At 43.4% G+C, this 15,184-nt stretch overlaps 1 protein-coding gene across 2 annotated transcripts in view; it reads right to left on the minus strand.

Moving 5' to 3' along the window:
• Positions 1 to 15,184, minus strand: part of TBC1D32 (TBC1 domain family member 32) — a 940,667-nt gene that overhangs the window by 837,260 nt on the left and 88,223 nt on the right. For both annotated transcript variants that reach the window (XM_078648467.1, XM_078648468.1), the window contains exon 2: positions 14,463 to 14,621. In XM_078648467.1, coding sequence (XP_078504593.1) covers positions 14,463 to 14,617 — 155 coding nt within the window. In that variant the 5' untranslated portion in view covers positions 14,618 to 14,621. The remainder of the gene's footprint in view (positions 1 to 14,462; positions 14,622 to 15,184) is intronic.

Here is a 15,184-nt window from a genome sequence, read left to right on the forward strand (position 1 = left end):
GCCTTTGATGCTCTGGGGATGCTGGGATTTCCCGGTTCTCCTTCCCCAGGCGGGGCCTGCGTCTCCTGTGCGGTGTTTGCTCCCTTTTCTTCTTTGTCCCTGGTTTTGGGGTGCTGGGGCCTGCTGGCACGGGTAGGCAAGCTGGTGGTGCTGGCGTTGCTCGGTCTCGTTTCGCCCTGCTCTTCAGTCCTTCTTGCCTTTGGTGTGTTTCTGCCTTCTGCCTTCCATCCCGGTCTGCTCCTGTTCCTGTCAGCTCTTCGTTGTTCGGCTGGGTAGGGCCTGGTTGTTGGCTGGCTGTATGACCTCCTGGGTGCTTACTTCAGCGGCTCGCTTACTACATGTGGAGAGTTCCTGGGGCGTTTTGCTTGGCCCCTTAGCAGGGCAGTCTCACTCCTCCGTGCTGGCTTCCCGTCCCTCCCGGGTTCTCTTTGCTTTCTAGTGCATGGTGGCCCCTGGTGGGCTTTCGCTTCCTTCTGGTGGCTTGGCCTTGGGCCTGGTCCCTTCCGTTCTTCGAGCTTCGTGGGCGTCCTTATTGGCTGTACACTTTTCGCTGTTGGCCGGTTGGGGTCCCTTGGGGGATGGGCTGTTCCTGCGGCGTCCTGGGTCTGTTTTGCCTTGTACTTGCCTGGGTTCTGTCCTTGGTGTTGCGCTCCCTTCCTTGGGGGCCCTTTGTACAACTGGGGTCCGTGTCCCACCTGTTTATCTCCTTGCTGGTGAGGTTTTTAGGTGACCTTAGTTTAGGTTGTTGTTCGGTTGGGGCGCTGGGTTCATTTCTGCACCTTATTCTGTTCTTGCGGCTCCTGCCAGTCTGTGTTTCGTCTGGTTCCGCTGCTTCGGTCCTCGGGTGGATTTGATTCTCTCTCTGTTGGTGGTACACCGTGCGGTGTTGCTGTGTTTCGGTCAGACTGCGTCTCTTCTTGCTGTAGCTTTTTGTTGGGTCCTGTGGTTGGTTGGCCCCCTGTTTCTTCGGTTTCGACGTCTGGGATTTTGCTCCCCTCTCGCTTTTCACTGTCTGTTGGGTGGTCTTGGTGTGTTTGGGCAGGCTTGCTGCTTTCTGTTCTGGGCCTGTTTGTTGTTGCTTTTGGCCCAGTACGGTCTGGTTCCGTGCCTTCTCTGTCCTCCTTCGGTGGTTGGTTCGGGCGGATGTTCTGGGGGCCCTGCATGTACCGGGAGTCCGGGTTCTCGCCCCTTCCGGTGTCTATCTGTCCCGGGATGATTCGTCCTGCTCGTGGTTGCCTCTCTCTTGGGTGGTCCTTCCACTTGTCTGGTCTTTTGGATTTGCCTGCTTCGTTGGCATCCTTTTCTGGTCCGTTGGTTTCTTGAGAGTTTCCTTGAAGCCGCTTGGCTTTGGTATGTGCTCACTACTTTAATCATGTGGCGAGGAAGACTTACGAGGAGGTAATGCCCCGATATAATCTTCATTACTCCTAGTATAGTATTCCTCGCCACATGATATCCCATCTCTCCCTCCCTGTCTGGCTATCGGCTTCATGTTTATGCTTGGTAGTTTCAGGCTGAAGGGTTGGGCCGGCCCGCCTCTTATAGAGGTCAAGGGTGTAATGGGTCGGCCATATTGGGAAGGGATGGGAGGCTAACTTTTTTGCTTTGGAAGGTTCAGATGTGGAGCTGAAGCTCACTACGTTAATCATGTGGCGAGGAGGACTATACTCTGAGTAATGAATGATTACCAGCAAGTAATTGGGGCATTAGAAGGGGTGCGAGGTTGTCAGTGTGCAAAGGTGAGCAGTGCTGTGGCAAGCTCAAGCAGGCAAGAGTCTGTAGCAAACGTTCTAGAAAGCGACAGGACGGAAGGTTGAGAGTTTCCACTGCCAAGTTCTTTAGGGAACATTATTATCTGTAGAATAGTAAGGCTCGGGAGGAGGTGGGCATTTAGTTAGGCTTGGAGACCTAATTGGAGGTAAGATTTTGTTCTGTCAGTTTTTCCTCAGGAGACACAGAATGCTTTTCTGACAAGGTTTCTTTTTGGGTCACTGAGTCTATTCCCTAAACAAGCAGTTCAAGCAGAGAAAAGATTAGAATTGTTAAATAAGTTGTTTGAGAGTGATTATAGCTCTAGAGGGTAATGCAGCATTGAGAAAAACCTGAGACGAGAGAAGGACCAGCCAAAGGAAGATTAATGTAGGTATCCGCATGATCAAGTTTTTCCACAACTGATTCAGATGGTGAAGGTAAGATTAGGAGTAGGATGAAGAGTAGACTTACTACCAAGTGTTCAGTTGGAGGTAAAAACCACATATTCCATGCACTTTCAAAGAAATATTACCCCTTGAGAAAAAAGCAGAAAGTATATTATTAACTTTAGGTGCCAATAATGAGTTCGTATGTAGTGTATTAGTATTGCAAGATGCTTAGGACCTGGGAAATTCCTTTGGAAATAAAGGCACAGGAAATGATAATGGACCTACAAGGAGAAAAGGTGTTTGGTGTGAAGGTGAACCATCTTCCCAGATCCAGAGAATGGTGGGCAATGAATCATGTGGCCAAGTATATACCAGTGATGGGCAGAACTCGCAGAGTTTCACTCCGCTGAGTTACACAAAAACTCTGCTAGATTCCCGCAAGCGGGCGGAATCTGCACGTCACGCTGCTCAAGCTTATAATTAGTACATGGATCTTTTTCTGCTCTGTAAAATCAGCAGGAACTGCACCACTACGTCAAAAGGCTCTGCTTCTTTGCTGCTAATCGAGTAAATGTTCTACTCGCGTGGCAGCTTTCTCACTGCGAACAGTCGTGACTGCCAGTGTTGAGAAAATCTCGCTAGGGGACACTAATCACTCGCCAGCTTACTGTTGGGTGAGCCGCATATGAGAAGAAACTCCTCCACATGACGGTCAGCAGAGAGTTGCCAAAACTCACCGTAACAAGCGTAATGTGGAGTGGTCAAAACTCTGCGAACTCTGGCAGCGGAGCGGAATGTATCGCCAACCCCTAGTATATACAGTCCTGCAACCTCAGCAGACAGAGGAAAGGAATGTTCTAAGATCACAATCCTGGGGGCCAGTGATTGAAAACAAAATTTGCAGTACTCAAGAACTGGCTCCTAAAATGGAAAAATATATGATAAAATTAAGATTAAGGAAGAATCCTTAGAAAGGGCTAGAAAAGTAATTGTCGAAACAAATTGCTAGATGTCTTTGACCTAGTGGTGTGCACCTGTTACATGACAGAGGAGGTATTCTCCCAGAGTGTCTCTATTGATATAGATCAGTTACAGTGATGGAACTAGCATACAGTGTGTTTGATTCGCAATGCAAATTCAGCTATTGCAACTGAAAGAAGAAAGTCAATTCTTATGAGAAATTATTCTAAATTGGTTGACATGGCCATGGTGAAGAATAGACCCAAAACAAAGGGTCTGTTATTTGGAGAACACACCCTAAATTAATTAGGGAAGCATGCAGCTACATTTTCAAATCTGGGGAAGGCACAAGGTACACGGAGGAAAGTTTTTCTGGAGGTTTTTTTGCCAGGACTGGGCGAGGTCGCTTTTCCAGTCATGGGCAATTTAGACTTCAATATTTCTATCAAGGAAGAGGAATGCAAGGTAGCTTTCTGATGAACAGTTATTTCTAACCTCAGCCAAGGAGATGCAGTTGTGTATGGAACACTTGCAGAAGTGGTTAACATGCAGAACCACTGCAGATGACTATAACTTCCACTTCCAATTGTTTCACACCATAGGAAGAAGGCAGTTTGAGGCTTCATTTAGATGCATGGAAGAGGTTGGAGTGAGATTCTTGGGTATTAGAGACCATAATGGGTTACAAGATAGAATTTGTGCAGACACCTGTTCAGGGAGGATTCCCTCATTAGATACGTTTTTCAAAGCAGGAAAAAGTATTGAAAGAGAGGGAATTTCATGAGATGCTGAGGAAAGAGCAATAGGGGAAGTTACCTTGACAAAGGCAGCTTTTCTGAACAACTTGCTCCCCGTGAAGACGAAAAAGAAAGACATCAAGATACAAGAATGAGTCCCTTTACTAATTTGGGCGAATTAACTCAATTGGTGATGTATTACCATTTCAAAATGAAGGGGATACTGAAGGGACGACCTAAGGGCTCAGGAATGGGTGGTAAGACTGGTGCTATTTTACAATCCCAGTTCACAAGAAACATCGTAAATTTGAAGTTTTCAGATGGGAAAACAAATAGCAGTAGTTTCATGTTTACTCTTTAGTATTTCACCCACTACATTGTGATTTTCAATGTTACTGCAGTCTGTTGTGGTTCATTTGACAGAGAGAAGAGTCAGAATGATCATCTTTTGGGATGATATCTTGTTATTCACTCAAGAATGATTAAAGTTTTCAGAACATTTGAAGATAACAGTGACTCTTCTGAAGGATCTAGGATATGCTGTAAACAGTGAGAAGTCCATGTTCGACCCAGGGAAGAAAGTAGAATTCTTAGGGCTTGTGGCAGATTCAAATTGTACCATGTAGAGTCTCCCTGCAGAGACAATATGTCAGGTAATGAAGGAAGTGAGAAATTATTGAGCAATTCAATTTTTCTGTTGAGAGATTGGGCCAGGTCAATAGGATTGTTGTCTTTGGCAATACAAGCTATTTTCTTGGTTCTTTGCATACAGTTCACTAAAGTGATTCAATACTGATAACCTTTGGAAGCGTTGGTGGTATCATAAACATGTAAGACTAAATGCAGAGACAAAAGAGGAGATATTTTTGATGGAAAAGGTATATGGAGTTCTGGAACAGTAAAGCTATTTCTGGAGACTAATGGCCTGATTTAGATCTTGATGGGACTACCGCAGGCCCATGGCGGTCCCAAGTACTTTGTCAAGCTGACAGTGGTCCGTCCACCATATTGAGATGTTGCGGCAACAGACAGCAGACTGCTACACAGGTGGCAGTCTTTTCTGCTGGTTAACAGTTCTCTGTTGCCATCGTGCCAGCGGTTTTCCTTCCGTGCAAATTTAGATGTTTCCGTTGTGCTGGCAGTGTCCTGGCGGCGGTGTCCTGACAGAGTGAGACCATGTTGATGTGGAGACAGGTAAGTACTACTGACCATTATCTTACTACACATATATGTTGTGAATATGTCATAATGTATACGTAGGTAATGCGTTATGCCCCTTTTTTGTACATATTGCATGCCACACAAACAACATACACACACTATTGAATGCACACTCACAGGCACCACAAGCACCACATCAACAATATTTTGTGTGAAGTGTCAATACAGGTGTGTTCATTTTACCGTGATGAGTAAAAAAATGAACACTACTGCATTACACCTAAGAAACATGTTGCATGTAAGAGCAATGCAAAAGAACCCCTGGCTACAGCAATTGTCAATACATGATACATAGAACAATTGTGCAAGTACCTTATCGTAGATCTCTACGAGAACAGAGTGGTAAGGCGTCGTGAAAGAGTTGGTGCAGCAAAGGAGGGACCTGGACAATGGGGTACACGACGGAAACGGAAAGCAGGAAAAAAGGTACGCTTTTACCTCATTTCCTTCGATTTTGCCAACTTGAAGTAGGAGAGATTGCCACCACAGTTGCAATGGCGGAAAGGCACATCATAATTGGGACAGTGGGAATCTGGGCTAAAGTCCTACTGACAGACGCTTCTGCCTATACACCGTCAACAAGATTGAGAATTCCTGGTGGAGTCGGCGGGACTCTGGCAGTCTTTTGTCTATGGACCAGCCAACATCTAAATACGTCGGACGGTTCGCCAAGTCGGCGGGTGGGAAGACTGTCGAAAAAGTGACGGCGGGACTTGATACACCAAGAACTTAACCAGACCCTAAGTTGAAATGACAATATAATCAGATGCAAGTCAGATAGAATGGGGTACCAGGACAGGTTGTTTCTCAACAGTTGGGAAATGGACAAAGGAGGACAATATTTGCACATAATTTGCCTGTTGCAGGGAAGAGTTTGGTAGAGGACAATTCCAAATCTATCTTTTTGCGAATGGACAGTGTGTCAGTGGTTGGATATGTAAATCGAATGGGAGGAAAAAGGTCATGGAAGTCGTCAAACCTAGCAAAGGAATTCTACATTATTGTTTGGATCATCAGATATCAATGAGGGGAAAGCATGTAACATGGAATTAAATGAGGTGATAGATTCGAAATCCAGAGATTTTACAGTTGGAGAGCAAGCCAGGAGGTAGAGGCAGTCAAAGCCTTCCTATAAGAGAGAACGGTCAGGAGAACTTATGTGTTTCCATATTTTTCAATGGGTCCCAAAGGTTTATTACAAATGAAGCGACACCAACTATGCCTGGTTTTAATTACTCCTTGGTGGCCAGTGCAGGCATGGGTTTTCTTGGTAATCGCAATGTCTGTGAAGATTCCTTTAGTTTTTCCAGTGTTTCCATATTTGGAGAGGATTACACAGGGGGAGTGGCACAACATGATTCAGCCGCGTCATTTGCTATTAATAGCATGGATGACTTCAGGAGTCACTGGAGAGTTAGGGGTCTTCCTAGAGAAACTTCAGAATTAGTCAGAGACATGGGTAGAAAGGGCCAGACAATATATATTGTTCTGCTTGGGAGAACTGAGGTAATTGGTGTTCCAGGAATGTTTAGATCCTGTGGAAGCAGCTTTAATTGAGATGGATAACTTTGTGGCATAAAGTTTTCTTTTTGATAAGTTTTTATTTGTGTTTTTAGTTCAATTGCAACCAATTAAATAAACAACAAGATGGGGGGCCCGCCACCACAAACAGAGTACAGCATTCCTTTTAAAAACATCAGTGCTAGTCATAAGTCTAGCCCATAATATTCCCATCATTTACCCCAGATTCTTGTATGTTTTTGCAGACAGCCCCTTGCCTAATACACTGGGGCCGCCTGCTGAGAGCACCAGTTTCTCTCCTTTGCAGCACATGGTCAGTGTAGTTGGATGTTGGTGTTCCATAATCGGGATACATATATTTTTGCCACCAGGATGACCACACCCATCATCTTTATGTTCTCTCTGGTGTCGCCCAGGTCATTGAGGATTCCCAATAAAGCACCTTTCAGTGAGAGTGGAGTTTGATATTCTAGTATTCTGGATAAAGTACCACCAACCCTGCCTCAGTAATTAGCAATAAGGGGACATAGCCATGTCATATGGTAAAAATCTACGTCAGCGTGGTTGTAGCGTGCACAGGCCACGGTCGTTGTCCAACCTGCTAGCCACAGGCTGAGGCGTAAGGTATGTAGTGTGAGGAACGCTAGTTTGGATCATCTGGAGGCAGAAAAAAAATAGCTAATTCATGAGAGGCATGCAGACCTCGTGTTAATCAATGTCTTCAAGAGGGAACTTGCGTCTAAGCAGGTTTAAGGGGTTGGAGCATTAAGTATTAAGGTTCAGTATATTTGGGAGACCCCTCTCCCACCGAGAGTCCCCATAGGGAGTTTGTTCTCTAGGGGGCTGTACTCAGGCAACTCCTCCAACTCCGTTTTGCATCATGTGTAGCGCGTGTGGGAGCTAGATGTATTTATGAAACTGGGTTTTACTGAGATGAAACTGGGTCTGTAATTCCAGAAAGGAGCTTAGACTACCTCTACCCCACACGTCCCCAAGAGTGGAAATCCTGAATCAGTCCCATCTGGCGAACCCCTCTAGGCACCAGGAGTAGCGGAGGCAACTCTCATGTCACAGGGTTGTCTGGAGGCTCAGTCTACCCAGTCCTCCCGTGGAGCATAGTGTCGATCTCCAGGTTAGAAACACCAGTTGTGTCATGTCAGGTACGGTTCCGGAAATTGGATCCCTGTATGCCAGTCCCATCAGCTTATCCAATCCCAGCATCTAGAGTTCGGAGTGGTAAATCCGTATTTGTAAAGCGTGAACTACTCACCCTTACGGGTCTCAAGGCGCTGGGGGCCGTCATGGAAATTAAGTGAGCTATTGCCCAGAGTCACATGGTGCTGAGCTGAGCTGCCGCCGGAGCCAGGGATCGAACCGTGAACCCTGTGCTCCGAAGTCAGCTGCCCTGGCCGCTGCACCACACCTCACATGTCACATTGTTACAGCACCGCACATCAAGTCATTAATCACTAGGAGGTGGGTAGCTTGGTAGTACAGTCGTATGTCGCGAGTCAACATCTGGCCATGACCAAGCAGGTTTTTTTTGGCCCATATGAAGGTACGGATGTCTGCAGTCAGGTTCGCAAACCACTGGCAGAACATTTTTATAGGTCAGGAATCGCAGCATGGCATTCTTTGAAACATGGAGTTTCTATTAGCAGGAATAATCTGGTATTAAAACGTCTGAAAATCTTTCATTTCTCCCAAATATAAATATTACGTTTTATGGGATGTTTTATTAGTGTTAAGTTTATTAAAATGTCGGATGGATAAATGTGATTGGACTAAGAATAAATTACAGCGGTATCTGGTAATTTTGCAGTGTTTAGTTTCCTTTAGGAGAATTTCTGCTGTTAAAGCTTTGGGTTAGACACTGTTTTTTTGCTTCGGAGAGGGTGGTATTCAATATAACCATGAGAACAAAGAATTCTAAGGTGACAGAATATCCCTTCTGTAAGGACCACGCAAGATTGTGTCATATGCAATGCATCAAACAAGAGATATGACCGTATGGTGCGAATCAACATTTGATTTTTGAGGCCTTCTTTATGTGAGGTAGATTACAGGATATCTTGCATTCTGCAGATTGGTTGAGTGTAGAAACTTTTGCAAGATATTATGCAAAACATATTCAGCATGTTTCTGGGAGTGTAATGCAAGGGCTTTGAATTAACACATAATCAGATCCTCCATGCAATTTTCCAAACTGGCAGTGGGAAAAAAAATTGGTTTTATTAAAGACACAGAGGCTTGGATTCTCCTTCCCTGAAATTTTGATCACCCACGTCAGTGACAGAAGGAAGGAAAATTATTGTTGTATAATTAGGTTCAGGCACATTTATTAGGACTATCTTTGCAGTTTGACTGTTTTGTTGTGCTAGATAGAATGCAACTATAATAGTTTGCTTATTTTTAGAGCGAGAAAAGTAGATTTTGTGCTTGGTGGCATTTGTTTGAAGGAAAGTTGGGAGTTATTTTTAGATGAAAGGAGCAAAGGGGGAATCTGTTTCCTTTTTATTAATGAACTGAAGTGACTCTAGCTTTTTTTGCAGCAGCATTAAAGGAACTGTATTACACGAGAGATGGAAAATTGTTGTTTAAAATGTTCTGTTGCTAAGGTATTGTACTTCTTGTGGGAAGTGTGAATTCAAGTAAACTGCACGTAATGGGAGCCACCGGTTATTTAAAAAAATCTCCGGTGACACAGTATGCATGGAACCCATATCTTGAAAGTGTATGCCCAGATATACCTGAGCAATGAGGCTGAAACCAGTCTTGGGTTGCTTGTGTTCCGGTTCAGGAGAACCTGCCCGTGCAGTTCGGGCTGGAATGTTCCCATTGGAGTAGGGTCAAGAAGACTGGTTTACATACAGCTGAGTCCAAACTGAGGTGGCATAGTGTGCAAAATAACAATGGACTGGGATGCAGCCCTAAGTCATTACCAGAGGATGAGACTGGTTTTAAGTATTCCATTCACCACTTTTTGGTATATTTTAATAAAATCTCGATTTCTTTACACTACCAAATTGTAATTCTATAGACTGTAAATACAAGAGTTGATAAATAGTTCGGACACCTTGTATTGCACCAGATTAAAAAAAATATGAAACTTGTTACAGGTATGGCTATGCTAAATATCGGTCATAATGTTGATCATTCATGCACTAATAAAATTACTTTGAGATTCATACAGTCTTCCATTAAATGCAAATTTGGGAAGAGATGTGTAGCAAGTGTGACAAATCTAAACTCATTATAGGAACTATATACAGGTTTTTAATCATGTACTTTTTCTGTGCCCCAAATCACAAGAATATTTAAATATGTATAGAGTGCCCAACAATTCACACAAGCACTACCAATGACAATTGGCTGGTACAGGGTCTATATGTTTTTAAATCAATTTTTGGACATGCAATAATTGTTTTCTATTATCCTAAATGTGTTATTAGTTCGTGAATTAAATAATTTGTATCATTCCTCGTATACTAACATTGCTTTCAAAGAGGAGTATTGTTAACCTTTATGGTAGGATTTAATAAAAAAAAATATATTCCTAATATCCAACTTTGCTTAAGGTCCAGTTAGATTGCTGTTCACTGGCCCTAATAAAATGAGTACCGCAGCAAAACATAAAGCAGTTAACAGATTGATATCAATTTGGAGGAAAAGTACATTTTAATAAAAGCCACAAGCTAAAGAAAATGGACTCAAACCAAGTAAGCAAAGTAGTCACAGAAATCCTAACTTCCACCTGAATGCTTAATACACTGATACCAGAAGAATCCATTCTGTGTGTGCCTTGTCTCACCATGATCCCACAATCATCAGCCTTTACTGAGTATATTTCTAAAATACCAGCATGCATAAGCAGCCGATGGGAAGTGAGTGAATGTCACCAAGGGCATGCGATTTGTTGTTTCCCATCCCTGGTATTTGGATGTGCTGCAGTGAATTAAAAGACATTCAGACAATGTAGAGGTGCCAACATGTCAAAGTGCCACGCAAACAAATGATGGACGGAATGCTGATTGAATCATACATTCACCCCCAGTCAAGAGATCTGGGTTAAATCCATTGTTCTTTTGCTCACCATGCCACCCCAGTTTAGACCCAGCCATATGCAAATCAGTCTTGACCCTGTGCCTCCTGGGAACAGTCCAAACAGAACTGCCAAGCCAGGTCCTCCCTGGACCGGAAACAAGCATCCTGGGACCGGAAATAAGGATCCAGGGACCGGTTTCAGGGTATGTCACCCTTCTTCAGCCAGGCTAGCTTGAATCCAGTGGCACAGTGAGCAAGGGACCCACATCTCGGCATACCCATCTCACATAGGGTGAAAAGTGCACCTCAAACAAATGATGGACGGAATGCTGAATGAATCATACATTCACCCCCAGTCAAGAGATAGGCGTTAAATCCATTGTTCTTTTGCTCACCATGCCATACCATAATATTGAGCAATTAGTAGCACGATGTGAGAAGGATCTTAATCCACCCAAAATGTGATGAACGTTAGCGAACTCACAAATCACTACAGCGTATCAATGAGGAACATAATAAACTCCACCATGCTGCTAAAACTGAAAAGAATAAAAGAGAAAGAGAAAAAAAATCCCTGGTTTAATGGATCACTAAATGAAGAAAGGCAGAGACTAAGACTAGCAAAAAATAAATGGAGACAGCACCCATCTTCCCCCAGCTGAAAACCCTCAGGATAATTAGAAACAACTACAATAAAAGCATTCTCAGATCCAAAAAATATTTATTTAGAAATGAGCTGGATAATGCTAAAAACAGACCAGGGAAACTATTCGAGATGTTAAAACAACAATCCAATAAACTGGCCAAAACTGCTCGGGAATCAACTAAAACCCCACTGAGCTCCCAGGAGTTCTGAACCTTCTTCGCAGACAAGGCCAACTCTCTAGAAAGGGAACTTAGATTGGCAGTTGACAACCTTCATAGCCCATTAACATCACAAACTGATGTTTCCATGCACATCACTCAAGCTATGAAGAAAAATAAAGCACAATGGTCGAAATTCAAGCTATATGACCAGAATACCATTGCCACAATTCTATCAGAAATCAAACCAAATAACCACTACAATGACTCCCTCCCATCAAAATGCCTGAAAAGAATCAATCACACAGTTGTCCCCATATGGACAAAAATAATCAATGCCTCACTGTCTCAAGGCACCTTACCAGAATGCCTAAAAACAGGTCAAGTCCTCCCCATCATCAAAAAACCTACAGGGGACCCGGCAGACCCAAACAACTTTCGTCCAGTGACCAATAATCTATTACTAGCCAAACTGCTTGAAAAATGCGTGCAACAGCAAATGAGCCACCACATCTCCAATTTCAGCCTGTTGGACGACCTCCAATCAGGATTCAGACTAGGCCACAATACAGAAACAGCGATCTTACATATAGTGGATGACGCCCTACAGGCTCTGGATCACAATGAAACATGTCTACTAGTTCTTCTGGACCTGTCTTCCGCATTTGACACGGTAAATCATGAAAAACTACTAGACCGGCTTGAAAACAGGATGGGTCTATCTAGAACTGTACTGAAATGGTTTAAATCCTTCCTGCAAAACAGAACACAAAGAATCTTGGTAAACCAAGCACTATCCCCGCCATGCCCTAACTCGATTGGAGTTCCACAAGAATCAACATAATCTCCATCACTATTCAACCTATATGTCGAACCCCTTACAGAAATTCTCTGGCACGCAAACATCTCCTATCACATGTACGCAGATGAGACTCAGATCTACATCAAGATCTCGTCGCTTGAAGAGATCAAGACAATGAATGAGGTCTTAAAAGTGTCAGTACAATGGTTAACTAGCAATCATCTGAAATTAAATGCGCAAAAAACTGAATTCCTACTAATATCTCCTCGAAAAAGCTCGGCAGATGTGAATGAATGGACCAAACTGATCACAGCGCTAAACTGTACCCCTATCCTAGATGACTTGACCAAATCACTAAGAATCACACTGGAGAAGAACCTAGACAGGAAAGCCCACATCAAATCAATGGCAAAAGGTGCCCAATTTCACCTGAACTATCTTAGAAAAGTGAAACCATTTATCACCACATCGAATCTTACACTTGCAGTTCAGTCCTTAGTCATATCAAGGATTGAATATGGCTGCACAACATTAACAGGTCTTTCAAAAATATCCACAGCATCACTAAAAGCCTGCCTCAATGCGGCCGCAAGACTCATTACAGGCTCAAGAAAATATGACCACATCTCCCCACACCTGAATTCATTAAACTGGCTACCATATGAAGCCAGAATTCAACTAAAACTGGCATGTATTACCCACAAAGCGCTCCACTACAAAACACCAATGTACCTAGCCTAGAAAATTGAGTTATCAGGTGGAAGCAGACCATCCTGGAATGCCAGAGACCTGTTGTTGAAACCTCCCATCTTTCAGAAGAAGAAAACATATGACAGAGCATTCTCCGGAGTGGCCCACAGAATCTGGAACTCACTCCCTCAAAACATTAGAAAAATCCCAAACATATCAACTTTCAAAAGGGAGGCAAAGATATTCCTGATGAGCAAGCTCCTACCCTAAACAAAGATTGATCACCATCTGCATCGTGATCAATAACGAATATAAGGGCAAACTCACCAGTTAGCGGTGAAGACTCTGTAGACAATACAGTAATACAACTAATGGATCTTTTTGTAATATTGTTGATAATAATGATATGAAGGCACACATCGGAACTTTTCGTATAATACTACTGTTATACGTTGTACACCTAATTGATCCTAATTGTTATCGTAGAAACTGATACGAAAGACACGTACAGGAACCTTATGTATATTACTGCTGTACCCGCTGTTCTCTAAAAGAGCGACATCATGCAACTGTGATGCGCTCAAATACCTTTGAGTCATGTTTGTGCTATATAAAACTCTATAAATAAAATAAGTAAAATAAAATGCCACCCCGGTTTAGACCCCGCCATATGCAAATCAGTCTTGACCCTGTGTCTCATAGGAACAGTCCAGACGGAACTGCCAAGCCAGGTCCTCCCTGGACTAGAAACAAGCATTCTTGGACCCGTTTCGGGGTTTGTCACCGTTCTTCAGCCAGGCTAGCCCAGATCTCTGTGCTGGGGTGAATGTATGACATTGTTCTGGATTCTGTCCATCATTGTTCTTTTTGCCTTTGTCACCCCGACTGGTATGCCCAGACGTGGGTCCCGTGCTCTCCATGCCACTGGAATTAAGCTATCCTGGCTGATGAGGGCTGAAATCCCGAAATCCGTCCTAGGATGCTTGTTTACAGTCCAGGGAGGACCTGACCTGGCCTGGCAGTTCGGGCTGGACTGTTCCTATTGGGCACAGGGTCAAGACTTATTTGCATATGGCTGGGTTCAAACTGGAATGGCATGGTGTGCAAAACAACGATGGATTCAGGCCCAGATTTCTGTACAGGGGTGAATGTATGACATTGTTCTGCATTCTGTCCATCACCTGTTGTTTTTGCACTTGTCACCCCGAGTGGGACGGGTATGCTCAGACGTGAGTCCCGTGCTCTCCATGCCACTGGAATCAAGCTATCCAGGCTGATGAGGGCTGAAAGCCGGAAAACGGTCCTTGGATGCTTGTTTCCAGTCCAGGGAGGACCTGGCTTGGCAGTTCAGGCTGGCCTGTTCCCATGGGGCACAGGGTCAAAACTGATTTGCATATGGATGGGTTCAAACTGGAATGGCATGGTGAGCAAAAAAACGATGGATTTAGGCCCAGATCTCGGTACTGGGGTGAATGTATGACATTGTTCTGCATTCTGTCCATCAATTGTTCTTTTTGAACATGTCAAAGTGGCTGCTATTACTTGTGAAAATGTTCATCCTTTTCTTCCAAGTGAAGGAGAATCTCTTCTGCGCTTTCTGCCGACGGGGCTCCCCTGATCTTTTCCTTGACACTCTGCAGCAACTGTCGGACCATTGACTGGACCACCGCTTCATCTTCTCCAGAGAACTGCGACATTTTCCTAAAACACAGAGAAATAACATCAGTGCACAGCTCCTTATTTTTAAAATGTCTTACGACTGCAAAAAACATCAACTTGCAGTCAAAGATGTTAGGGAATTCCAGAAATCCCTGCAGTATTTTAACTCAATAAACCCGATTTCTAACATCTACAAAATGAAACAAACTATTGTGGCATTTTAACACACAGGGTATAGTTAGCAAATCACAAGTCTTTATAAAAACGTAGAGGGTATTCTTGAAACAACAATGTATGCTCAGTAAATACAATACAAAATGTAATGCACTAAAATTCTCAGGGAATGAAAAGGAGATCAGATCATAAAAAAATGCACAAATTTATGATCAAAAATATTCCGGGCAGCATAGTTAAAAAAATATTGCCGTTTTGATCAGTGAAAAAGAAATGTTTAAAAGACGAAGACAATGTGAAATATGGCATCTGTTCAATATTCTGTGAATATGCCTCAGCAGTAACAACTTCATGCATCAAACGTGCTTTTACTGATTTATCACGGATCCTAGCCGAAGTATTTGAAAGAAGTCCAGATCATTACAGAGCAT

Source organism: Lissotriton helveticus, chromosome 6, assembly GCF_964261635.1.
Source record: "Lissotriton helveticus chromosome 6, aLisHel1.1, whole genome shotgun sequence".
NCBI lineage: Eukaryota > Metazoa > Chordata > Amphibia > Caudata > Salamandridae > Lissotriton > Lissotriton helveticus.